Here is a 27350-nt window from a genome sequence, read left to right on the forward strand (position 1 = left end):
AGTTCTGCATCTTAATCTAACAAATCCTCTTTGGAGGGCTTGCAGCAAACTAAAATTGAACATGACCAGATCTTGAACCACTTGTCTTCCCTCTCTCTCCACCACTTTTCCATCATCGAAGACCCCAACACTCCCTGCCATGCCTGGGGTCATCTTTGACTGTGTCCTCTCAAGATACCTCTCATCCAGTCCATGTTCAGTTATTGATTTTTTTTTTACTCCATAACATCTCTAAGTCCAGTCTTTTTTCTGTAAGGACTGCTAAAACTCTCATCTAGATCCTTGTTATTTCCTATCTTAATGCCTTAAGCTCCTTCCTTTGTCACACCCCCTAACACAATGATCTTCATCCTGGTCAGTCATTTAGCCTGCTCCCCTTTTTTCCACTGCATCAAATACGGTCTTCTAATCCTTAACTTCTAAAGGCCTTTCTCAACTTAGCCTACAATCCACTCTTTTGTCTTATCACCTCTTCCACTGTCTTCTCCATTCCATCAATACAAGTTTCCATTGCCTGTACTTTAAACAGTTATTGCACAGCTGAATCAACTAAAACTTCTATTCTCAAAACCATTGGGAAGAAAATCCTATCCCTATAAAGCATCAGAACTAGTGATATTATGCAGTTTCTTTTTGTTTTGCTTTTAAAACGTTAAGGGAGGGTTGGTAAAATTAGACATCTGGCAAGCTTTGAGTAGAGGCAGGTGTAAGCTATGAAGAATGTCAGACTCAGAATGTTGGAGGGTCACATTGTTCATTCATAGAGCAGGCACAGCGTGGGGCCCCTTAGCGCAAGCTTCTCACACTGCTCATATATCACAGCTCTAATCTGTCGCAACCATGTCTAAAGGCAGAAAAGACATTTTAGTCTCCTTGCCCTTTCAATCTTTGGCCCCTCTGCTGAGACTGCTATTGAGGCTAAGAGGGGCAATTCTGGTGGCTTGTGCAATGGTGATACTTCCCCAGTAAGACCAGCTCAATTCGCGTAGGTCACTGAAACAGCATCCTATGTTACTGGCTTTGCAGCCCTACCTATGAACAGGCATCTTCCCTATCTGTTCTCCAAATGCAGTCCATATGCTATGTAAAGTCCAGTCATTGTCCCTTCCTGGGCTGGGGTTTGGCTTTAACCAAGAAATCAATAATAAAAAACCTTAGTTCAAAATTTCCTCCTCAGCATGGCAGTTTCCCAGGATCCTTCCTTGGGATTGTTCAGCAGACACCCTAGATTTTCTCCCAGAGGCGCTCCCCATTGCTTGCATGTCCAGTTGGATTGATGAGGCACCCTCAGTAGTGAGTTGGCAGAACCCTCTTAAACTTTTCCCAGAACAATCAACACTCTCCTTTTGGGTAGGACGTTCAGGCAAATGCTGTCAGACTGTTACAAATATACTCTTAGGCCAGATTTGAACTTCTGACTTTGAGGCAAAAGGTCCTAGAGCAGTCTATTGCTACCTTAGTGACCCAGCCCTCTACTGGATGTTGTAAAATCCTTATACCATTTTTTGGAGATTAAAGGAACTGGAGGCTCAAGCAATCACCCACTAACAAACCACCTCATATTTATAATGCACACTGCAGAATAGTCTTGTAAGCAATGCCAGTATAGTATAAATACTATGATTCAGAATTCAGGCTGTTCTTTACTGAGGTGTAAAACCAGGAGCGATAACTTCTGTGAATACAGTTCAGACAGCAGTGTGAAACATTAACAGCAGGTTATAGTCATAAACAGAGTGAATAAAATAGTAAGTGAAATGGTGACAAACTGTTTAAATGGGGGGAAAATCAGAACACAGGAGCTTTAACACGTTCTCATTCTTCTTTGAAAAGCAATTGGCTTTTAAAATCCAAATTAAAGTACATGTGTTCGTTGCAGTTCTTCATTTGTAATACACCCTGCAGCTATTGGGAAGGAGGCCATGCAAACATGCTTTGTTCTTTATTATTTATAATACCCTCTGAGAAGCCTGAAATTAAGTTTCCTTACCTCCCAACTCCATCCTTATCCATTTGGCAAACATTGATCAGTTCCACGGTCTTAAACTAGATGTCACAAGCAGAGGCTTGCGATTCCCATTAGCTGGAGAATGCGCAGCAGTGGGTGACGTCTTTGGAAACGCAGATCTTGTTTTTCATATACATACCTTTGATTGTAAAGAAAACAGGGAAGATAGATAAAGATTCCTCCTGACTCTATTGGTGGAAACTATGCTGTGTACTGTGTGCATGAGGCAGAGCTGTGCTGGCTGTGTGCCTGTTGTAGGTGTAGAATTTGCTGACTGGCCATGCATGGGGCATGCACAGCTGATGCTTTTATAAGTGTAGAGCCTCCAAGCTAGTTCAGGGATGTGAGCTGGATAACTTTGCTGGGAGTGATCTGGTATTCTCAAGTGCTAGGTTGCATTCCTGTCTTGCTGCTGCAAAGAGGGATGTTGAGAAGCTTCTCTTGCTGGCATGATTGCACAGCACAGAATGAGGGCATGATCTGGCTCTTTGGTGGCAGATTTGTATAACCTAGAGTATTTTCCAAAGTTTTCCATATGGCATCGGTGGCTCTTTATATGTGGACATCTTCAACTAAAAAAATTAAAGGCAGCAAGAGATCACCTTTTTGCTTGTGCATTACCTGAGATGGACCCGTTATGAACTACAGTAGTAATGAAGATTGAAAAGATTCAGAAGCTTATTTCAGATAAGCATCTGCCATTTAGAATGCTTATCCAGAGATCTTGGGCTGTAACTCTCATGAGTAGCTTTTTTTCCTGGACTCTCTGGCAGGATATTTCCTCCTGTTGATCAGGCAAGAAACACACCGAGAACCGATTTTTATTAATATGACTTCTGGTCATATATGAAAATGCAGAAGCCAAAAACTCTTGAAAAATGCTGGTGGTGGCAGGAGGTGGGGGAAGTTATGTGAGCTTCTGGTCTCAGATGTTCTAGTTCATGTTATTTTTAAAGGTTCAAGTGGATTCTTATCTGCATCAGTCCATCCATCGCTAAGGACGGGGCAAGCTGAGAAACTGCTGTGCATATTAGTTGTCCCCAGGAGACTGAACAAGTTCTGTTTTCTTTTGGAGGGGACATTTTCTCTCCCCACTGGTACTCAGGAGAATTTTATTTTTCATATTTTCTGATCTTGCTGCTTTAATCTTTTTTCATAAAAGACAGTCAGTCAAACCACAGACCAGCTGTTCTCCCCCTGCCTTTCACCACCCTTGGGGCATTTTATGAAAACTTAAAAAAAAAAAAAAAAAAAAAAAAATCACCTCTATAAAAACAGTTTGACAGGTAACATTTTTCACCATATTGTGAGAGTGTCAGAAGTATCGAGAGCAGGAGGCTATTGCTGCCAAGACTAATTTTCAAGAGCTGAGTAGTGCACTGACCGTTAAAGTCACATCTCTCCATTCCCACACATCCGTCTTAACCAGTTAGTGCTCATGAGAGTTTGACGGGTCGAGTGCCAGAATATTGATTATTGAACTGGGACAAAAGCACATTGGGATGGTAGTATGGTGCAGTGCTCCCAGGGCCCCGTACTGAAAGTCAAGAGATCTGGATTATCTTCTCAGCTCTGCCTTCATGACCTTGGGAAAGTCATTTAACCTATTTGCACCTTAGTTTCTTGTTTTATAGAATGATAATGGATCTACTCAACTTTGTAAAGCACTTTGAGATCTACCAATGAGAGGAAGTTGGAGTGAAGGGCCTGTTCTGATGATTCACCCTCCCAAAGGAAACCAGAGTGCCTTTAGAAACATCTCAGGGATAAACTTGTGTTCTGACAGACCACTCTGACCATCCACTCTGTGGATGGATTGTCGGACTTCACAATCTTCTTCCACAATTGATATGGTGACCTCCCAGTTGTCTCCTTCCACCACTTTGTCCTCACATGTCACCTTGGTTTATTGATGATGAGCAACAGATGAAGTGAGAGGGGAGATAGCTGGAGTGCCAGGTGTGGGGTGCCAGGCTGCAGATGGTTGACAAAGATTTCTTTAGATCCTACACCATGGGGCTACCAAAGGTATTTGAAGCAGGTGAGATCAAGATACTCCTTTAGTATGTAAGTTCTCGAAAAGCCCCATCAAGTCCATATTCCCAGTTTCTTTCTCTCTTGGGGTCTCTCAGGCCTTCCTTGCATGGAGCGTTGTTCCTGAAGACTCAGGGTTCACTGCTGGAGCCTAGTCACTCCTAGTGGACTTGTCTGTCCCTCCCTCTAAGCATCCCCCCTTTCCTGGAGTTTCCTGCTGCTCTCTGTAGAAGATTTGGATCCTCCATACCATACCCAGCTGGACTAATTGTATGGGACTGACTGCTCCAGGCCCCTGACCCTTAAAGGTGCAGGTCATCCCATTACAGGTTGCAATAGTCCATTTTTTGTTTGCTTGTTTGTTTACTTAAGGTCCCAAATATGTTGGGTGTTGAGATGCTGAGTGTTACAATGCCTACATACCTGCAAAATCTGGGCCATAGTGTCTATGTCTAGGAAATTACTTTGCTAAGCCTGTGTTCCTTATTTGTTTGCAATGTTGTCCATCAAAGGGTTAATCAGAAGCTCGGCATGCCCACAGAAAAGTGAACCGGAGGGAACATGCAGAAGCAACTGGGGGTTCAGAAAGGCTTGTAGCTCTGGTGTTTAAGTCAGCCAGACTGCAAGATCCTACTGCCCAAGAAGAATGGGAGTACTTGTGGCACCTTAGAGACTAACAAATAGTCCACAAAAGCTTATGCTCTAATAAATTTGTGGTCTCCAAGGTGCCACAAGTACTCCTGTTCTTTTTGCGGATATAGACTAACACGGCTGCTACTCTGAAACCCAAGAAGAATGTCAGACATGAGGTCTGCACCTGGGAATGTGCATGAGACCCCCAGAGCTAGGAACAGTGACCAGTTAATACCCAGGCCCAGATAACTTAGAAGCAAGTGGGATCCATTCACAACAGATGGGCACCTGTTTGGAGATGGGGACTGGGCCAGATTGTGACAAACGTCACCCCCTGCAATGTGACAGCTGATTTGGCAAGGTCATCAAAAAAAAATCCATCCAACTCCTTTAATTCACAAAGCATTGTATGAATTTGATGCTATTATATTAACTGCCTGTACACTGCTCTTGGGAATGCAATTTAGGCCCCTCCTATACCAGTGACATGGTTTCCATAGCGACTAATAGACTTTAAAAAGAGAAAATGGAAGGACACTAAGCAAAGGGCAACGGCATACAAAATAAAAGGAACATTTAACCTTTCTGTAGGGAGACTATCACAAAGCATCTAAGTGTTGTATAACTCAAAAGTGCAGGCCTGAAGATAACACTGCACTTCCGGAGAGATTTTCAAACAAAGATGTCAAAATATTTTATACAGCCAGATATCAGTATGCCCATTTTACAGATGGGGAAACTGGCACAAGAAGTTTAACTGACACCCAAAATTAGAGGATTCTTATGGCCAAGCTGTGACTACCACCCAGATACCTTAATTCTCAGTCCGGTACTTTAATCATATGACCATCCTTCTATTCTAATGGGCATCAGGCCCAGACCCATTAGATCTAAATCTAATCTAGAATTAAACCTAATTTGTATCAGAATCTCAACTCTCCCACAGTGAGGGATTCAGACCCAACTCTCTATACAGTGTTTTAAATACCTTCAAATAGAAACCAAACCAAATCCACATAGCCTGAAATAGCATTCATGTATGGGGCAATACAGCATGGGGGAAGTGCAATGGCAAACCCCTGAGGACCAGCAAACCTGCCAATAAGGGAATCAGTCACAATCTAACCAAATGATCAAGAAAGGCAGGCAAAGAAGGAAGAAACGTGAAGGAGGGACCCAAAATGTATTAAGAAAATGGAAACCCCACCTAAGTGAAGCCAAGAGAAGAATGGAATTGAGAGCATCTGAAGAGATGTAGCCAAAGAGACAAACAGAAAAAGACATTACGTATATCAAAAGTGGGAAATCAGCAAATCTGCTAACTCCCAGAGTAAAGAAGTTCTGAAGAGGATACGTCCATTGCAGAGGCTAAATTTTTTCTTTGCATCAGTCTTCATTACAACATTGTTGGGCAGATATCTGGAAAAGAATAGGTTCAGGGTAGGTAAGGATGATGCAATTTCAGAGATTGGGGTGTCAAGAAAAAAAAAAGAGAGAGAGAGAGAGAGGTGGTTTGGCATGATTCTGTTTAACTAATCAGTTTAAGTCCCTAGGACAACACCAGAGTTCCAAAGGAATTTTAAAATCAAACGGCCAAGCTCCTGCTAAATACACAATTTCACTTTAAACTATGTGGGAAGGCTGGGAAATAGCAAATGTGATTGTCTTTTAAAGAGGTGCTGGGTAATCCTGTGAACAGATCAGTAAAACCTAAGCATTTATAAAATTGCAAAAATGGATTACACTAAACTACTTCCCAAACTGAGATAATCTATATGGTACATTTTCCCCTAATACTAGTCCCATGAGCAATAGGTTTCATAACTAGGAATACATAGCTATAACAATATCATCCTAGCAGATACCAATTCTCTATAGGGACCTTATGTTTTTGCAGCTTTAATCCAACATACACGCACATATCTGGAGCTGCTGTCAGTGCTGTGAACAGTAAGATGTGATTACAATGGACTATGATTGCTCAAAAAATTACAGAGTCATGGGACTGGGATGAATTTCCCTGTAGGCAGCAGGTAATACAGTGAAGGATCAAACAGGGTGAAAAATACTTGCATGTTAGCGTCTACAGTCATATAATAGGCTGTGGACACAGACTGGTGGTAGACATCAAATCTATTTCAACCCTAATTTAACTGGAAAGTTAGCTGTGAATTTTTATTCTTAGATTATTGACTATACAAACAGAGTCCCTTGCTTGAGATCAGTAGCTGTTTGAGAGACTAGGACATAAAAACTCTTTTCACTGGAAGAACTAACCACCACTGAAATGCCTCAGATGAGATCACTTGCATTAATTTGTCTCTATATTAACTTTTTGAGCATGCCTGCTTTAAAATTTCACCAGATTAAAAGACTCTATCAGTTTCAGAAACATTTCATGTCTTTAAAATAGGTAATGTAATAGAAATGGTTGAATCTTCCAAGCCAGTGAACTTTTAAGAGCAGCCACTGTGTTAGCAGCTTTCATCTGAAGTTGGAAATGGCTGGGGAAACCTAGGACAGAAGGGGAGCCAAGTGAGAAAAGGCCCTTCAGCTTTAATGAGCATTTGTACATAATGTTCACACATTAGAGACCATTTCTTTCCAATGGATGATGAAGGATGGCATTATGGTTAAAGGATTGACTGTAACTCAGGTATGGTTTGAAGCCCCAGCTCTACTACAGACTTCTTATATCACCTGGGATAACCTGGTTCCTCATCAGTGGAATGGGGATAATACTTCCCTCTCTCTGTCTTGCCAATTTACATTAAACTGTTTGGGGCAGATACTGTATCTATGAACAGTGCCCATCACAATGGGGTGTTGAAGTACTACTGTGACACAGAAAGCAATTTCAGTTGTTGCCCTCCATCTTTGTACAATGATACAATGCAGCAATCTGTTACTACAGGAAAGCATTGTATGTTAGATCTGGTTAAAAGTTCTTACCTCTGTTTTTGTTATGCTCACCAGAAAGTGTTCAATGATCTACCATTCTCTCTCCCATGCATTTTTTGCATTAGACAAAATCATTTTTTGCAGTAGCTATCGCATGTCTACACCAGAGACTAACATTTCCAATTAAATGCAATAGTGATTGCTCTGATGTTTATATTTATTTCAAAGTATGAAACATGAAAGAACACCTAATTCCAGAGACTGGGCACATATGACAAAATTAAAAATGCAAACAATTTTTCTTCTCAAAAGAATCCAGGCAGAAAACTGGAATTTTCACCATTATAGATTCCTGAAAATCCACACCACTACATTACCCAAATGACTGTTTCAAATAGATGGGGTTTGCAGCATGACCGATAAGTAAACAAACAAGCAAACAAAAAATGGACTATTGCAACCTGTAATGGGATGACCTGCACCTTTAAGGGTCAGGGGCCTGGAGCAGTCAGTCCCATACAATTAGTCCAGCTGGGTATGGTATGGAGGATCCAAATCTTCTACAGAGAGCAGCAGGAAACTCCAGGAAAGGGGGGATGCTTAGAGGGAGGGACAGACAAGTCCACTAGGAGTGACTAGGCTCCAGCAGTGAACCCTGAGTCTTCAGGAACAACGCTCCATGCAAGGAAGGCCTGAGAGACCCCAAGAGAGAAAGAAACTGGGAATATGGACTTGATGGGGCTTTTCGAGAACTTTATTTTGGAACTGACTTTAATGTTAATAAATCCAGCCCCAAAGGAGGGCATGCTGCACCAAAACAGAGTTATTCTGATAGTTTGATTTACGGGGCCCTGAGCTGAAGAAGAGGGAAACTGTGGTAGGGCGCCTGCAGAATGACCTCAGGCCACAAGTGGATGCTCAGGAGGTGGCTGGCCCATTTACACAAAGCAGCAGAAGATGTTGGGACTGAATTCCAAAACTGAGGAGCCCTCATGGAGAACTCTGCCAGCTTTGCTCTCTTAGACTTCAGATTTCTAAGTCAATAAATTCCTTTTGAACATGAGATTTAGGCTCCCAAATCAGTTAGGCATCAAGACACTGAGCACAGCAACACCTAAATACCTTTAAAAATCTGGGTGCTTATTAAAGCACACTAGATTTACTTATCTTTGAAAAACAAGTTCATGAACAGCCCTCCTCCACTTGAGTCTGAACTCATGCCTTCCACAAGTCCTGGGTTTATTCAGTGTCCTTCCGTGTTAGACAGCCCTTCCTACCTTCTCTTTCTCCTTAAGCTGCTCTGTTTTTATTTGGTGGTGGTCACCCCTCCTCCTCCTAACTCAAAGAAACACCTCATCCCCTGTTGGCTTCTGTGTAGCCCTTCAAAGTTGATAGCCTACCAGAAGAAAACCCATTGTTCTAGTAGGAGAGTCATTCAACATTGATGACCCTTGATTGCTCTGTCACAGCTTCTCAGACATAATTTTTCCACTAGGTGTCAAGCTCCTACTATAAAATGGATGTTATAATCCACTAAGGAGGTTTGTAATACAACATGAAGGTCACACACCCAAACAAAGGTTTTATTATAAGGTAGGGCCCCTGGAATAAAATAGGGTTCATAAAAACAAAATGGAGTTCACAATTTGACACGGATATATTCTCAATCTGTCACCACTCCATTTAATAAGCATTTAAAATCACTGATAAGATCACATAAACGTTAATTAGAATCGCCAGCTCATAGCATCAAGCAGGCAATTTGTAATGGTTACAAGTGCAGTTTATTTGCATAGGTCACAACATATATACTGCTCCTGCTCCAGGTGCCTGCTCTGATAAATAATGGCTTTATTCTTTAAGGTGAAATATTTTCAATATTTAGGTACAGAATGAGGTTAAGGTCTTGATCCTAGTCCTATTTAAGGTGATGGAAAAGCTCCTGTTGCCTTCAGTGGTGCAGGATTGAGGCCAAAATAATTTGTTCAACTAATGTTCATTCAAGTTCCTTGAATCTTTAGAATTGGGTTTGACAGTCTTAAGCAATTTTCATCATTTTCTTGTGATGTTTTGGCACTTCTGCTCCTAGTCAGAACCTGAAAGGGCAAAAATAGATGGAAACAAGAAAACATTGGACAAACCCTTCAGAACGGTTTGTGTTGATCCAGGGTGGAGGTGAAAGGGGATGGAGGAGAGCACTGTGGATTTCTTATTCTGAAGCGGTTTGCTAATCCTTAGAGTATCTAAACTTGCTTTGAATGTGTAGAGAAGATGGAGCTCTACTAATTTAACTGTTCTACCGGTAAATCTTTTTTCTAATCCTCAACCAAATCCCAAAGTAATTTACATAATGTTGCTATTATACTATGTGATACCTAGGAGTTTGGGGCTTAATATTTCATTTGTCTCCTAACTTGGGATGTAACTTGACTTGTAAGATGCCGTCGTCTTTTTTTTTTTTTTTTTGGCATAAAAAAATAAATCTGTAAGATCATCTTTTAATTATGGTGCAGAGGGGAAAAATCAATATTAAGCAGTTTGATGCTCATATTTTTAATGAAAATCTAGCTACCCGTGGTTGATTTTTTTTTTGAAAATAGATTTGTTGGAGACGTCCCTAATGTAAACCACTAGCTTTTTGACACTAAAAAGTTTCCGCCTGGAGTTTGGAGAAAGGGGCAAAAACTAGGTTTGCAAACATTTGTTTGAATTTTAAACAAACTATTTCTCACACTGTTTTGTTTGCTTTTGGGGGATATCTACCACTCCAATTAGAATTGTGATGATAAGAGTTGCTCATTCTTCCAGGGAACAAATAGTGTGATTTCTATGGTTGATCCCAGTGAAGCAACACAGCTCAGACTTTGAATAGCAAGCCGCAGAGTAAATAACATTCACCATACATTTTGTTGAGTAACGGATTAATCGGAGAAAATTATCTTACGCTAACAAACCACAAATAGGGCTGGAATTTACTGAATTACTTATTCATTAGATTATTTGTTCAGCTCTTTATTACTTATTTATGGATCATCATGCTAGTTCTGCTTGCTTTACAGACAAGGGGCTTGGATGCACAAAAGGAGTTAAACACCTAGAAAATCGCTGTGCTTCACAAAGCCAAAGTCAGGCACCTAGGCTCCTCTACAATGAATGGGGAGAGACAGGTGCCTTAGTCTGCAAATCACAAGTATGCTAGGCAGGGAGCCCTCCTAGGCTAGCTAATGGGAAATGCTGACCAGAAGGGGAGGGTGCTAAGCCTATCACTGCAATGCTATTAGCGATTCTCAGCTGTGACCCCTCTCCTGCTGTCAGTTGCCCACACCAGTGGTTTTCAGTCTGGGTCCACAGCCTACGTCTAAGGGGTCTGTGAAAGGTTCTCATTACCATAGAACAGTGGTTTTTCTACCTGTGGTCCACGGACACCTGAGGGTCCACACACTATGCCTAAGATTTTCAAAGGGACCTGCCCCTCCATTTGAAATTGTTAGGGGTCCCCAAATGAAAAAAGGTTGAAAACCACTGATTTACACCATTTTAACAAGAAGCCGGGAGGAAGGAGGAGGACCTCCCTCATAACTTTCAGCCCAGTGGTCAGGGTGCCCATATGTGCTAAACGTTCCGAGGGACCTCCTCCTTCTCCCTTCCTTCAGCTGTTTTGTGTGAACTCATCTAAGGGGCCCTACCCGGTAGCCATGCCCAGAGGACACCTATAGGATTGGGCCCGGCACATGACTTAGGTGTCCAAATGCCTGTCTTCCCCTGGTTTGTGAATCACTTTATGGCTTAAGTGAAAGATAGGTATCTGGGTGCCTACAGGGAGGCAGCAGCGCACATGTCCAGAGGCAGAAACATAGGCACCGAGGGAACTTGTACCCTGAAAAGCTAGGTGTCAACTGAGTCTAGGTGCCAGCAGAGTTCAGCAGGAGTTTTGTGCATTACAGTGGTCCCCAAACTGGTATTTAGGGTATGTCTACGCTGCAATAAAACACCCATGGCTGGCCCATGTCAGCTCATTCAGGCTTGTGGGGCTATAGAAAATTACAGTGTTGACATTTGGGCTCGGGCTGGAGCCCAGAATCTGGGCCCCTCCTCCCTCATGGTGTAGACATACCCTTAGGTGCCTAAAACAGAAACTTAAGCACCTAACTCCTTTTGTGCATCCAGGCCCAGGTGTCTTGCTAGAGGGCTTTTAATCTAAGGCCCTGATGCTCTACAGCAGGGGTCAGCAACCTTTCAGAAGTGGTGTGCCGAGTCTTCATTTATTCACTCTGATTTAAGGTTTCACGTGCCAGTAATACATTTTAACGTTTTTAGAAGGTCTCTTTTTATGTCTATAATATATAACTAAACTACTGTGGTATGTAAAGTAAATAAGGTTTTAAAAATGTTTAAGAAGCTTCATTTAAAATTAAATTAAAATGCATAGCCCCCCGGACCGGTGGCCAGGACCTGGGCAGGGTGAGTGCCACTGAAAATCAGCTCGCGTGCTGCCTTTGGCACCCATGCCATAGGTTGCCTACCCCTGCTCTACAGAATTTAAGCTCAGAGTAAAAACCCCTTGGCTAAGAAGGCTTGTCAATGGAGTTGGGTTTTTTCTCCATCAAAAATTTCAAGTGGGGAATTGCAGGATCTCCTATGACTTTGGGTAACCTCCATGCCCCTACACTGAACCTTGTAAGTTATGGAATGGGGGACTACGGTGCTTCCTAAGGTTCAGGGGGGGCATTTCCACACTTTCAGGAATGTTCTGCACACCCCAATGTTTGTTCTCATTCCCCATCAATGCATATCTCTTGAGCTCCTCTGTGGTTTGCAGCCAAGGCATTCATTCCTTTAACTAATCACAGAAGGAAAGCTTATCATTCTATTCAATTCAAAAGGGTTTTTAGAGTAACTCTTACAGAAATCTATTTCTAAAACTTAAAAGGCTCTGTGTCACTAACTTCTATAGGACTTCTTTCCTTAAGAAAAAAGGTGTCTGCTGTGTCTGTCTCCTTAGTTTCACAAGCAAAGAGAATTTCTGTGTCCTCTGGGCTGAGGGCAAACCAAATTAGAGGGGTGGAAAACAGACCAGATGTGATTAAAGAAATCACTCAGAATCTTGCACATTTCAGTTCAGGTTTTCAAAACCACAAGGCATATGGTATTCATGTGGCTTCCAATATGCCAGAGTTATGTATACAGGGATAGTACAAAAAATGAGGCAGGTTGCCAGGCCCCTGTAGACTTTTTGAGGATTTAATCAAAGGGTGCTGGAGAGCCGTCTTGCTGACTTGCTCTCCTTTTTATCACAGAGGTAATCTGCACCCGTCTGGTTCCTGCCTCCTGATGATGCTTCTCAGACTTCTTCCAGGCAGTCTTCAAGTCTCACGCAGACTTGGATTTAGTGCCATCACTCATGAAGTTAAACATATTTTGCTCTGGAAAACAATAGTGTCTGTTAATTCACTGTCTCAGTTTCTCTTTTAGCTCCACCAAAGCTGTCATGTAGTTACGTTGAATTTCAGCAGCACTCTGTTTGTGTTACTATTAAACAGGCAAAGACCCTTCAGGCATTTAAATACATTTTCAATTGTATTTTTAAAGACATTGTCAACTAATTTGGTCTAAAAATTTATCCTATTTTAAAACTACAGCTTCTTATTAAAATGGCATTTGAATTTTCTAAATACAGTGGTCACGGATTAAAAACATGGTCTTTGCCCACAACTATACAGTGCCATTTGATACACTGCATTTTCTCCTCTAAGAGTAGGAAATAACTGTGGCAACAGTGTTGAACTTTTCAAATTACAGTATTTTATTTTAATAATCACTCTATGGTAAATGACTCAGGAGCTGGGTGAGGATAAAGTTCTCTAGTTTGAGATGAGTACATGGGCTGGGCTACGCTCAGGAGCTGTATTTCGTGAGAGTATTTCTAAATAGATAAAACTTATTTTTCTTTCATATTATGGGGCTCCTCGTTTTCCATAAAGGGTAGGACTTTCTGCCTCCTGGAGTCTGTTATAGCACCCACTTAGAAATAAATATATTAAGCCAAATTATGCTCAATTCCATGGAATTCAATCTCATGTAAGGTATTATCGGGTACGTATTCGTGAGAAGTGCACCAGTGTAACAGAGCAGAGTTTGGACCAGCCTTTCTGCTGAACATGGTGTATTGTTAATAATGCTTAACTTGACTGGACTTTAACACATTTCACAAGCATCTTCTAATTTTTTTGTTGCTTGCAGAACCTCCCACGCCCATTGCGCCCCCTGAACTGCTGGCTGTCGGCGCCACCTATCTGTGGATCAAACCCAACGCCAATTCTATCATCGGAGATGGGCCTATAATATTGAAGGAGGTGGAGTACCGTACAACCACTGGGAACTGGGTAGAAACACACATCGTAGACTCACCAAATTACAAACTGTGGCACCTGGACCCCGATGTGGAGTATGAGATCAGAGTGCTCCTCACCCGTCCTGGTGAAGGGGGCACAGGGCCCCCTGGGCCTCCACTCACGACAAGAACAAAATGTGCAGGTAGGGGAATCTTATACTTTATAAACAGCACTGTGGTTTTGGTTTAAATGTTTTGTGATTGAAACCTGAACAAGGCTGCATTACAGTGCAAGCCGTATCTAGCTCTACTCTTATTTCTATGCACCAATGAGTTACTGACCCAATAACAGCCAATACTCCCATCTCTCGTCTGATGTAGCTGTATTGTCTGGAGCACTCTTTGAATTCAGGATATGGATTGATTGTGGTATGTTTGTTTTCTTACATTCATTTTTCTGTTCAGGTGGCATGCTTTTAATAGGCATAGGCAGCTGTTTAGACATCTACAATGCATTCCCACTCACAGTGGAAGTGGGACACCCAAGAAGATAAGAAGAAGACAAGCCAATGATAATCTTTCAAACTAGTTCATTGACCCTAAGACAAGCCCATTATCAATGTTTCCATCTCTTAAGTGCATAGTAAATACATACTTTACCTCTTAAGTAACTTTTGCAGTGTCAGCCACAAAACAGAAAGCTTTCGGCACTTTGTACAAACTTCAGAAATATTTTTATAATATGTAATTCTGTGATTGTTTCAAAATGTCTTGTTTTGTTTTGTCTTTGATTTCCTCCCCAGACTTATTTTTTCTTCAAAACAGTGCAAATCTCCACCCACTGATACCCATATGGCTAGTTTTGCTCTGCATCAAATTTTATGCACAGCTGAATTTATCAACCAGGGCTTTTGACTTACAGAATCAAATCAGACCTTAAATTCATGGAGACTCCACCATAAAACTTCCTGATGTGTACAAATCTGAATGAACATACAATTAATTTATTTGTTTATAGTTAGCAGCTAGACTTTATATTGCATATTATTGGAAAAATCTTACCTTTCCTCTTATAGAATTGTGCTATCATAAAATATGGACTGTCCATGTAATTGAAAAGCTTTTTCACCAACTACCCAGCCAGCAAGTCAGAATCTTTAGCCAGGTTCTTTGACTATTAACCTGATCCTGAATAAACAATGTATGATGTAGTATGTTATAATGATTTGTTGTAACTTTGCCTTAATAAAAAGTTCCAACAAATCAATAGCATTAATGGCAAGTGTTAGAAAGTGTGGGACGAGTATATTTTTGTCCTCCATTCAAGGAGGCTGAATAACTTTACCTGTGGCAGCATTCAGTGCTATTTGAATGTTGCAGGATATTGTGCTTTGTTCCTTCATGTTTGCATGGAGGAATTTTGAAGAAGGGGGTGGAGGAGACCAGTTCTGTAATCCAGTTTTAACTTTCCTGGAGAAAGATGAACCCGTTCTTGGTGTTCTGAATATGCTGTGTATTTGTCACTTGCCAAGGGAAATCAAGCTTGTTGGACGGCAATGGAGTGGGTTAGGCATCCCACTGTAAGATCCTTCCTTCCATACTGCTTTCTTCTCAAGATTTGGATCACATTTCATCTGCAAATTTCTAGATGTCTCTTGCAATAGTTTAAACAAAGGAGAAAAGTTGATAGAGGATGTCTCTCTCTTCCTTCCACTAGGGTAATATAATGGACTTTAGTGAGCTTGTGCAAAATATCTGATTCCAAATATCCATGTTGATGAAGTAAACCAACCAACCTGATGTCTGCAAGGGGGTTTAAAGTATTTTAAGCAGTAACTACATTGGGCCAAATGTTTTCCTCTGGTTGGATTAAGTCTTGATGCATTAGTATTCATCACAAACTGCCACAGCATGAGAACCCCTGTCAACCCTCCTTCCCTCTCCAAATGGGGAAGAGTAGGGAGTTGAGTGCGACATGAAGAAAACGGAAGCTTCCTAACTACATTCTGTTCTCTTTGAAATGGGCAAGTAAAGCACTTGGCATGCAGTGTTTTCTTGAGACAAAACAGCAGTGACATTCATGCAAACTGTGCAGATCTGGCACACAGGTGTTTGATGTTGCATGATATCTATCAGATAGGCAGGAGCTGGCAGATGGTTGGAGGGTTTTCCACAGTTGTTGCACATAGAGGGAAAGAACAAGGATTCTGTTGCCAGCATCCCAACACACTCAGTATTTCAGCAAGTGCCACTGTGCTCATCCTCTTGCCTTCCTGCAACTCTTTGAACACCAGAATCACTGTCAGATTCTCTAGCCTTCAGCACAAATCACGGGCTGATCGATTGTCTTAAGGGGCTAAGATGGAAACTAGTGTTACACCGGTAATGGTGAAGGTCAAAGTTTGAGATTTGGCGCCTGATTGGCACCTGTAAGCCCAGATTTCTGCATGGAGTTAACTGTACACTCAGAAACTGCAACACTCCCAAGGAGGCATAATCCCTCCAGCTCCTGAGTCCCATAGAGGGAGTGCACATACTACACCAGTCCTTACAAGGTACAGCATGAGCCCCTGTGTCCAGCCAGCTCCACATGATGGTGGAGAGGGGGAAATGGACAGCTCAGTCCTGCTTCCTCACTGCTCCCTTTTGCAGTAGTTTATGCCTTCCAGGGGCTACTGAAAGAAACAGTCTCTCTAACTCTCCAACACAGGAACTGCAATTGTGCCATGGCTTTTTGGTTTGCCCTGTAATTTCCTGATTTGTATTTCAAATAAAACTTGCACAAATTAGGTGTCTGAAACAATGGGTACGATCACACTTTTGCAGGAGCAACAAAAACCAGCATCTGCAAACTTGTGCATGTCATCTCTGTAAAGAACACTTGCTTTAAATTAAAGCTTACTTCACTGGAGGAGGAGGAAGGGGCACTAGTGCTGCCTCTAATGATCTCTTCTACTGTGCTCCAGATCACTGGGGTTTCCTTTACCTTGTATGGCATTGACTAACATCACGAATGATGAGGTAGATAATCGGACCAATTTGGCTAACCAATGTCACTCTATTTTTTTTTTCAGTTGTAATTTACTAATGAAATCTAACTGTGGAGAAGGTCACTGCGTTAATGTTAATTGTCATACAGAGGTTGTTGAGATTGATAGTGATGACATTTATACTTTGTCAAAAGCACCAGGTTGGAGAGGTTCTAATGATTTAAATATTGCCTCTAAGGAGGGAGGGAAGATGCTTAGCCAATATCTGAAGATTTTATATATCATCCTCATAATGGTAACTCAGATAATAGACTAGAAAATTTAAATCATTATCCCAATTTTCATACCGGGTGGTACAACCTCTTCAAATATCTTATTACTAGGATAATTACATCAGACTTATACAGTAACAATCTTTCAAGACTGTTCTGAACAAAGAAGAAAGTGACACCATTAACTCAATTTTTTTTATAAAACTGTCTAATGAAAAAAATCAGTTTATGATGGAGCATCATTTTAGCCAATACTGATTTTTGTGTGTGTGTTTTCTGCTCCCCTATTTGCAAGGCCATTTCAGCAATGGAAAAACAACAAACGTTTACATATGTATGTGGCTTTGTTCATGTAAATATCTCTGTTTTGTGGTCAGGTCCTAAAGGACTATACAGCATAAACAGCAAAACTGACTACGGAACTGGTTTCCAAGTGCAACATGTAAACCGAAAAATGATCACTAATATATTTGTTGCAGAAACCATAGGTGATGGTTGTAAGTATAGTAGATCCACAATTTTCAGAAAGGTGACTTAGTTTGATGGTATCCTGTGAAATAATCTCCAGTACCTCTTTGATATAGGCATTCTTCTACAGAGATTGAAAATCTTGTGGCTCAGTTTCCCTGAGGGTAGCCATCAGAGTTGTTTCTGAGGCTGTGGATGGCGTTGTTCTGTATGGCTGAGGTTATGGGGCAAGTGATGCTGCTTTTCCACAATTTCAGCCCGTGCACAGCTTGCTGAAGCCAACAGGAGTTGCAGATGCTTATTGCCTCTGGTTTGGGCAATATCTTATAGCCTGATTTTCAGTGTCCTGCTCAGAGCCAGCTTTAGAACTCAGGCTCCCAGTCTTGTATCTAGACCACTGAATCATTCTTCCCTCTCCATGTGAAGCTATGGAAAATAACTTCCAAAGTTACAATTATCTAACTTTCTTTACCGCAGGCCTTGCATCCAACTGAAGTGTGACCGAGACTATCTTAGCGTGAGTTTAGAAAGTTACTGCACCAGAAGACAATTCTTATCAAAATCATCCATGATTTGTCACATTATTGATCAGAATGAGGGAAAGCTGTTTTCATGGACTTCAGAAAGGTTTTTGATTAAATAAATCCCCTATCAAAAACTGATTATGAAATGCCCTGCTTTAAATAACCATAAAGGGATTTTATTGAAGTGGATAATATCTTATCTAAACTTTCCCAATCAGTATGTATCCATACAAAAAGGTTTCTTATACCACTGATACAGTGGCTGGTTTTCCGCAGGGCAGCGTTTTTAGGACTGCAGCTGCATTTGATCAGTCTAAATTATATTCAAAATAAATTAAGTTGCTGCATGGTTTTTTACTGACTCTTTACAGGCTGGAAAAAGCCATCTGCCCCAAACTCATGGTAAGCACTATCTTGGCAAGTGAGTGATAGTGTTTTTTGGCCTGTTAGACGGTGACAACAGGGGAAGTGGGGGCAGCTGAGTGGGCAAAGAAAAAAAAAAAGCCACGATCGGCGGCGGTGACAGTTCAGCGGCAGGTCCTTCGCTCCTAGAGGGAGTGAGGGACCTGCCACCGCCGAACTGCCGCAGGTGCTCCCTTGGCCGCCCCAAGCATCTGCTTGTTAAGCTGATACCTGGAGCCGGCCCTGCTGGCAGCAGTAAGCTGTCAGCCAGAGGGACGGGTTACTTAAGGAGAGTTAAGAGACGGGAGCTGAGCTGCCTCTGGGTAGGAGCAGAGCCATAGCACAGAGCTGCAATTGGAGGAGAACAAGATGGGTGTCATTGATGTCAGCCACAAAAGCAATGGTTTAGGAGAGAAGAACGGGATCAGGGATGAGCATGTCTATGAAAGGTCTCAGTCGGATCATGTACGTGTTAGTGCTCTGATCAGAGATCTCCGGACACTGGGTGTGCACTTTTCAGCAATCCTTGGGCAGGGCCGCCCAGAGGATTCAGGGGGCCTGGGGCAAAGCAATTTTGGGGGCCCCTTCCATTAAAAAAAAGTTGCAATACTATAGAATACTGTATTCTCATGGGGGCCCCTGTGGGGCCCTGGGAAAAATAAACATTTAAAAACCTTCCGTATCTCAGCACAAACCCAGTTTTGAGAGAACTTCTTTTCAAGTCACCTTTACAAGGTATCACTGGTTCTCAGCATCACCTAGTGCTAAAAGGCACTAAAACCCATTAAAAGGGTTGGACAAATATTTTCTGTCAAAACTTTTTTTGGATCGAAAACTAGGGGTTTTTAAAAAGCAGAAAAGATCACGGACAATGTTTGCTTTCCTTCAAAATTTGTTGTGTTTTTTTTAATTGAAAAGCTGAAATTAGTCTGCCAAAACCTGAACATGATTTGGGGTTTCAGAAGTGTGTGGCCAAATATTTGCTGGTTGCTGTGTTTGATTGTTTAAAGAAACAATAAAAAAATTCTGCTTAAAAAAAATCCAAAACATTTGAACCACCTCAGCTTGTGACCAAACGCCTGAGCCCATCCACTCAGAGATTTTTCCAGGTTTCTGATACTCTGCTGGCTTTCTTGACTCATATCTATCTCCATAACTTTGGGTTCATTTAGGTTAGAACATAAGAATGGCCATACTGGGTCAGACCAAAAGTCCATCCAGCCCAGTATCCTGTCTACCGACAGTGGCCAATGCCAAGTACCCCTGAGGGAGTGAACCTAACAGGTAATGATCAAGTGATCTCTCTCCTGCCATCCATCTCCACCCTCTGACAAACAGAGGCTAGGGACACCATTCCTTACCCATCCTGGCAAATAGCCATTAATAGACTTAACCTCCATGAATGTATCTGTTTCCTAGAGACTGGCTCCATGGGGTCCCTCACAAACTGGAGATGGTTACTGTGGGTTTGTCTTTAGAATAGCTTAGGTACATACTCCACAAACTGAGCATTTGAGCTTGTTCCAGAATCTGGGATGAGCCTATGTTGTGAAAACTGAAATGCTCAAAATAGCATATGCCTGTGAATGGACACAGGGTGCTAAAATTAAATTAACCCAGGGGTTGTCAAACTGGGGGTCAGGACCCCTCAGGCGGTCACGAGGTTATTACTGGGGGTCACAAGCTGTCAGCCTCCACCTCAAACCCCGCTTTGCCTCCAGCATTTATAATGGTGTTAAATATATTTAAAAGTGTTTTTAATTTATGAGAGGGGGTTGCACTCAGAGGTTTACTATGTGAAAGGGGTCACCAGTACAAAAGTTTGAGAACCACTGAATTAACCCCTCTGGAGCCTCGGGGAATGCAGGGGAGGGGAGGGGGTCTCCCCTTCCCCATCCCCTGACCGCCCCCCCCCCCAGAACCTCTGCCCCCTCCCTGTACCCTGACTGTCCCCGGGACTCCCTGCCCCTTATCCAACCCCCTCAGCCCCGGCTGCTTACCCCCTCTCCAGGAGCCTCAGCTTTCAGCTATCAGCTTTGATAAGATAAATTAATAAAAGAAATGTTAAAGGGGTCACCTCCAACCTTTCTCTGTATTCAGCAGATATGGAGACTGGGTGTAACCAGCTGGAGGATGTGAGTTAGCTCCTGGAGAATGAAACAATGGCACAGATCAAGAGTTTAAGAAAATGGCAGTTAGTCTTGACCTATTATTGTTGAAATATTACTTTAAAAAAATGGTCAAGTTGAGGCAACTGTTACAACTTCAACTGATCTATGCCTGCTGAAGTCTGGGGTGTGTGTGTGTGTGTGTATGTATATATATATATATATTATACACAGAGTGAACAGGCGCGGGCTATACTTCACCTGTGTGTATGGGCAGGTGGAATTTAAAGGCAAACTATTGCCATGAAATAGAGTGAAGTTCAAAAGTTAGAAGTAGTGTCAATACTACCCATGTCTCTGAGTCTCAGAAATTAAGGCCAAAAGGGACCATCACATCATCTAGTCTGATCTCCTGTGTATCCCAGGCCACCAACACCTGAAAACTAAACCCAGCAACTTATATGAGACCAATGTGTTACAGTCTTCGGAAGACTAAACTATTGTGATTCCACAGGCAGAGAATAGGAGGGACTGAAGTGCACCAATTCCTGGGGCCCCTGCAATGGCAGCAGATTGATTACGTGAGATATACCCAGATGATTCCGGAAAGTGACCCTGCACCCCTTGCCCCAGAGGAAGGTGAAACCTGCCCCCAAGGTCACTGCCAATGTGATCTGGGGTAAAATTCCTTCCTGACACCACATGTGGTGATAAATTAGACCCTGAGCATGCGAGCAAGTACCAGCCAGCCAAGCACTGGGAGACAGAATGCTTGAGGCCACCTCAGAGTCCTGGCCCACCCCATCCAGTATCCCATCTCCAGCTATGGCCATCTCTGATGCTTCAGAAATAGGGCGGGGGGGAAGCCCACCAGAATACACTGGGGAGGGGTGTGTGGGGGTGTCCCTTGCTGACCCTTGCAGAATCACTTTGCCAACTTTTGAGAGTTTGGATGTACATTTTCATATTTTATAAAAACATTTTTCTTTTCTGTGGTTACTGTCACACACAAGGAAAAATGACTGTAATGAACTCATGGAAATGGCTGTAGAGAGAACTATCAAGTGCACAAAAAAGGAACAAACTCGGAAAACAATTATTTTTCTCTAATCTCTCTGTTACTCATTAGGCATGTGTTGTAACAATAATGGGTTTAAAAAGGGCTTCGGATAGGAGAATTATCTTTCAAGTGGATGGTGTCTCTTTAAAATTTAATGGAAAAAACATTGTATATGTAAAGTTGATGCTAAAATATAAGATTTAGGATCCCTATATTGATATAATTAATATTTGATTTTTCACACATGCACATAAAAGCCTGAAATATTTGCTGTAAATAATCACTAGTCAAAAGAGATTATAAGTAGCATATTAAATGATTTTAGATGGAATTCTCTGCAGCTGAGACATAAGTGTATTAGCCTAAAATCTCCTTTTGAACATTATACTGTAATCAGAATTAATGGGGCTACTTACTGTAGTTACCCGTTCCCCATCTTGCTTGCTCGCTTTCTCTATATATACACTTAAGAGTAGATAATTGTAAAATAGGTTCCGATTCAACAGAAACTGATTTTTTTTCAAACCTCATTTTTTTAAATGCATGCTAGTGAGTGGAACTTATTACCTGGATTTATTTTTCTTTCCAATTTGTTGATAAATGTTGGGGGGGGGGGGGGGGGGGCATTATTTCTTTAATTTACATAAGAACATCTTTTGTTTGTGCTCAGGCTTGCTGAGACACTTGAAATAAAAGACTGCGTAGTATAATGACAAAGAACTGTTCTTTGCAGGTATTCTTTTGGCAGCAAGAGGCCCCCAGAGTGAGTGGGCATAGCAGGTGACCTGTTATGTATGGCAGGATGTTGTCTGAGCATTATTTGATGTCTTGGATTGTGCTAAGCCTGTGGGGATGGCAACCACTCTAGTGACTGTCCATTAACTTCAGCATTTTGTTGGTGCTTGAGACTTTGCTTTTGTTCCAGCCCAGTAGCCTCTGGCAAGTGAACTGGAGAGATAAGGCTAAGTTACAGAAATGCTATGCTCCTCATTTTGGACCCTTTATCCTCGAATTCTGTGTCTGGGAATTGACAGCTACGCTCACCAAAGCGAGGGGCTTCAACCATAACATATCCTTGGGGCTTAGTCCCTTTAAATATCAGAGGATGATTTTCCCCATCAGTGACAAAATTGCCCAAACAGGTAATAAACGTTTCCTGATCCTCATATCTCCTCTTCGCCTTGTTACAAGTGGGATATTCTATTACCAAGCAGGTGACACATCTTCTGGAAGTAAAGTGGCAGCTTTGATGATCAAATATGCTATGTGCCCTGGAGCATGTTCTGATGGAATCTTGACAATGGTGCATTTGTTCTGGTGCTCTCTTCTTGTCTCTTTCCCTCAATCTTTTCACCTCTCTCGGCTCATAAAATTCACATGTCCAAACTACCATGGAAAAATACAAGACCCTGCTGCAATTTATGGCCAGTTGAACTTTGCAGTTTAATAGTTCGATTCTGATTTTTAAAAGGACACTGCCAAATATCTGTCCAGTTTCTCTGCAAGGGAACAAGTGTCGTCAGTTGCCACATCTAGCTGCATTTCGGGGGGAAAGCTGCCTCTTTCAGTAACTGTTGACTGTGAACTAGAATGATAGTGCTGTAAGTGTTTGCTATAGACATCTGCTTGGTGCCAAGTGGAGAGATCTAGCGGAGAGAACAAATGGTCTATTATGTGCAACTGTGAACCCCAAGGAGAATGAAAAGGGAATGAACACAGACGTTAATTTGCCAGTGGGCTGGTTCAGTCACAAGAAGTGGTGATATATGGAACCGAATGAATTTGGGAGCAGAGAGGGACACGAGGGAAAGATGGAAATGCAAGCTGAAAGTTCTGTGTTGGATCTGAGTGGTTCTGTTTGAGATCAGAACATGTTAAAGATCCAATCCTGCAAGTTGTGACTCCCTTCAACTCAAAGGAAGTTGAGAGAGCACAGCACATCCTAGGATCAGGCCCTAATTGTGGTGCCATGGAAAGGCCTTCATTCTTTTGTGTTTAGAATAAGACCATACAATTTTCTGTACTGAAGCAGATCATTGCTCCCTAAAGTCTGATGTTTGTTTCCAGCAGTGGTCAGTACCAGCTAACTCAAGAGTAAGGCAGAGCGTGACCAGAATGCCTCTAACCAATTGAGGAGTGAGATGCATCTGGAGAGAAAATTCCTATATCCTGACCCCAGCAGGAGATCAGCTCGTGCCCTGAAGCATGAGATTTGATCTCTTATCTTAGCCTGCATAAATACAGTTATTTTTAATATTAGAGTGAGGCTGTCATGATAGTGTTTTAATCTGGTTGCTTTTTAGAGGAATTTTGTTAACGGTGGATTTAAGTCCCTAGGAATTCTTCTACCAGGATAAGCAGTTTCTAATTTTCCTCACACGCAGGGTTTGATTTTTATTTATTAGCCTGAGATCTATTTATTCATTTCCACATCAAGCTGCTTCTATTGATTTTGTTACAATGTTTAGTGATATGTAGCATGGTTCAAATTTAGCATTATGTTCTGAGCAGCAAGCTGGTAAGTAATTAGCAGAACACCTTTCATGGAGGCACTGCGGGCTCTCACTGGGGAAAGAAACAATGTCTTGCTAACTATTGGCTTTTGTGAACTCCTTTGGGAGAGGAGAACCTGCCTTGTCTCTGCTTTTATACTGTCTGGACGGAAGATGATTGTCCTTTTCGATCTTGCTTTACAGTCCTTGGCTACTAGCTCCCGAGTGCTGTCTTGAATTTGCGTTCCAGAAAGCTGAACATATGGGTGCCCTTTTCTGTGCCTATTCAAGGCTCTTAGCCCTCTATTCTTAGTGTGGGGAAAACTAGCTGGAATGTAGTATCTGAGGATGTGCGCCTTCTTTCCACACCTGCCCCAAGACTCCTTTGCGGTATTTCACAAACTAGTAAAAGAAAATCTTACACTGCTGGCCCTAGATCCTCAGCTTGTGCCAATCAGCATCGTTCCATTCACTTCCGTGACGTTACACAGAGTTACACCAGCTGAGGACTGGGCCTGTGAACGGTAATTCTTAAATCAGGAAGGCCTTTGTACCAAAGCCACAAATCCAAACACTACCAAAAATTTGAATCCATCTCTGGATTTAAAAAGGGCCTGATTCTCCTCTCGTTTCCACTAGTTGTCATGCCATTGACTCCAAGGGAGTGTGCTTACTCCTTGTTTACGTGGATGCCAGTGATAAGAGAATCAGGCCCAAGTTTCTGCAATGGACTCAACTCTAACTTGAAGCTGTGACTTAATGGGGAATTATTTTTTCTTTGCATATGTGGCACTTTAATTATATGGGTTGTTCCATGTGTAAACAGACAGGAATTCTAATTAGGGGTCTGATTTCCCTTTCTCGTTACATAGTGAAATATGCATCATGATTGTTATCTGGAGTTTGTTGCAAGGTGGCAATCAGACAAACTTTGTTTTATGGCTCACATGCAAAACCCTTTTTTTTGGGGGGAGAAGGGGGCATGGAACAGGTAATGGCACCAGTTTGAAGGCAGAATTTCTCACTTTGTATATGCAGCGCTCGTTTGTAGTTCTCAACCTAGCGTATGTTCTCATTAATGTGGACCTGAAAATAAAATGTATATAGGACCGGATCCTCAGCTGTTGTAAATTGGCACAACTGAAGTCAACAATTTATGCCGCCTGAAGATATGGCTCATGATTTATAGAATAGTCTTATTTATTTATTTATCAACAGAAGCAGACCAGATGCTTCTTCTCAATTGTCACGCAGTCTCCTGCTAAAAGCAATTTACTCAAATTGCATGGTGTCTTTTTAGTCTTCAGTTAAGTGGCATCTTTCATAAAACTTCATTCTTTATTACCATATTATTATTATTGCTTCTGTTATTTTTTGGGAGTGTCAGATGAAATGTCAGATGAGATGATGTTCCAAGATGTTGTTGCTTTATGCTACCATGAAAAGCTTAACTAGCAGTAGGAGACTGGAGAGGATAATGCTAGGTATGTGTTTTTGCTAAGCATGAGTTAAGCATTGAACTTTCACCCAGGAGCAACTCAAGGAAGATTTTCTTTCTCTATTTTCTATAACTTACAAGACACAAACATGCTTATGGACCCAGTCCTTTAGGATTTACACAGGAAAAGCTCTCACTGAGCTCAATTGAGCTGCATAAACAGGATCTTGTCTCTCCCTAGAGCCATCACTTCATTCCCCTGCCCCTAATGCCCTCTCCATCTGTTTCCTATGCTCTGCCTCCTTCCCCAATGTAATGGAACTACACAGCCCAAGGAAACAGCTCTTGCTTGCCGACCAATCATAAATACCTAACTCAGTAATTCTTAAAGTGGGAGTTCTACCTAAGGACTTGATATGGAAATAATAACTACAGATTATTTGAAAATTACACTTCAGTGTATACTTAGAGTATACCTAATATACTATGCACTTCAGTTTGAAGGATAGAGACAATCAAGTTTTTTCCTCCTTTACTTACAGTGGTCCTGTCCATATGGCAGGTAGGCCCTATAGAATTTAATATAGCAAAATAGCCTGATGGGCTTTATATTAAGAGACTCAGTTGTATTTTGAGGCACATGGCTTGGGGGGATTTATTCCACACATCCTTCCTACAAGAGGTAGTTTTTACTAAGAGGATAAAAGAAAACGATAGAGAAGTTAATAAAAAATATGGCATATTCTGTGGTTTCTGACTTTGAATGTCTAATGGATCTTAATTAACTGTCTAGGTTTGCTGTTGTGTTTTGGTGCTTTTAGGATTAGTTTCTTTCAGGTACTAATTTAAAAGGACTTTGTATTGTAGATGTCTTGGTTTTGTTCATAGGCAAAAATAATTCCAAGTGGTCTGCTCTGCTAGCTGTCTCTATGGCATAACCTGTTTCAAAAAGTAAGTATGAAAGGGCTTTCCTGTGTACAGTTCTTCTTGGCCCGACCTCAGCTGGTGTAAATTGATGTAGTTCTATTGATTTAATGAGAACTACACCAGCTTACACCATCTGAGACTCTCCCCTGTGTGTGCTCAGCGCTAATAAGTACATTACTATGAAGAAATTGAAAGGATAAATACATTTGAAATAACATGTGCCCCTATGAGTACTTGAGAACCTCTGAACATATGGTGCCCCCGATCCATAAGCATGGGGAGAGAACATCCCTAGTATGACAAGAAAAAGTGGTGTGGCTAACTTAATGTTGGCTTGTGCTTTGAGACCCTTGGATGGAAGGTACAATGCAAAGTATTTTTTTTTTTTTTTTTTTTTTTAATATCAGAGTTGGAAGGGATCTCAGGTGGTCATCTAGTCCAACTCCCTGCTCAAAGCAGGACCAATCCCCAGGCAGATTTTTACCCCAGTTCTCTAAATGGCCCCCTCAAGGATTGAACTGATAACCCTGGGTTTAGCAGGCCAATGCTCAAACCACTGAGCTATCCCTCCCTCCACTTCATTTAGGAAGTGATATTTCAGAAATGACATTTACTTCAATGCCAGGTAAGTTGATTTGCTGTTGATGAAAGACTCTTCCTGTATGCCCCTGTTTGGAGGTAATGAGTGATGTATCCAAGTCCTTTGTTATCAGTGCAGATGATGGATAGGAGGTTAGGGATTGAAAGGAGAGGGCCACATAA

The 27350-nt window shown here is 41.7% G+C and overlaps 1 protein-coding gene across 5 annotated transcripts in view; it reads left to right on the forward strand.

Annotated features, from left to right (window-relative positions):
- Positions 1 to 27350, forward strand: part of PTPRT (protein tyrosine phosphatase receptor type T) — a 707111-nt gene that overhangs the window by 335996 nt on the left and 343765 nt on the right. For all 5 annotated transcript variants that reach the window (XM_034787359.1, XM_034787363.1, XM_034787360.1 and 2 more), the window contains exon 7: positions 13817 to 14110. In XM_034787359.1, the coding sequence (XP_034643250.1) occupies positions 13817 to 14110 (294 nt within the window). The remainder of the gene's footprint in view (positions 1 to 13816; positions 14111 to 27350) is intronic.

The sequence above is a fragment of the Trachemys scripta genome, chromosome 12 (assembly GCF_013100865.1).
Source record: "Trachemys scripta elegans isolate TJP31775 chromosome 12, CAS_Tse_1.0, whole genome shotgun sequence".
In the NCBI taxonomy this organism is placed as follows: domain Eukaryota; kingdom Metazoa; phylum Chordata; order Testudines; family Emydidae; genus Trachemys; species Trachemys scripta.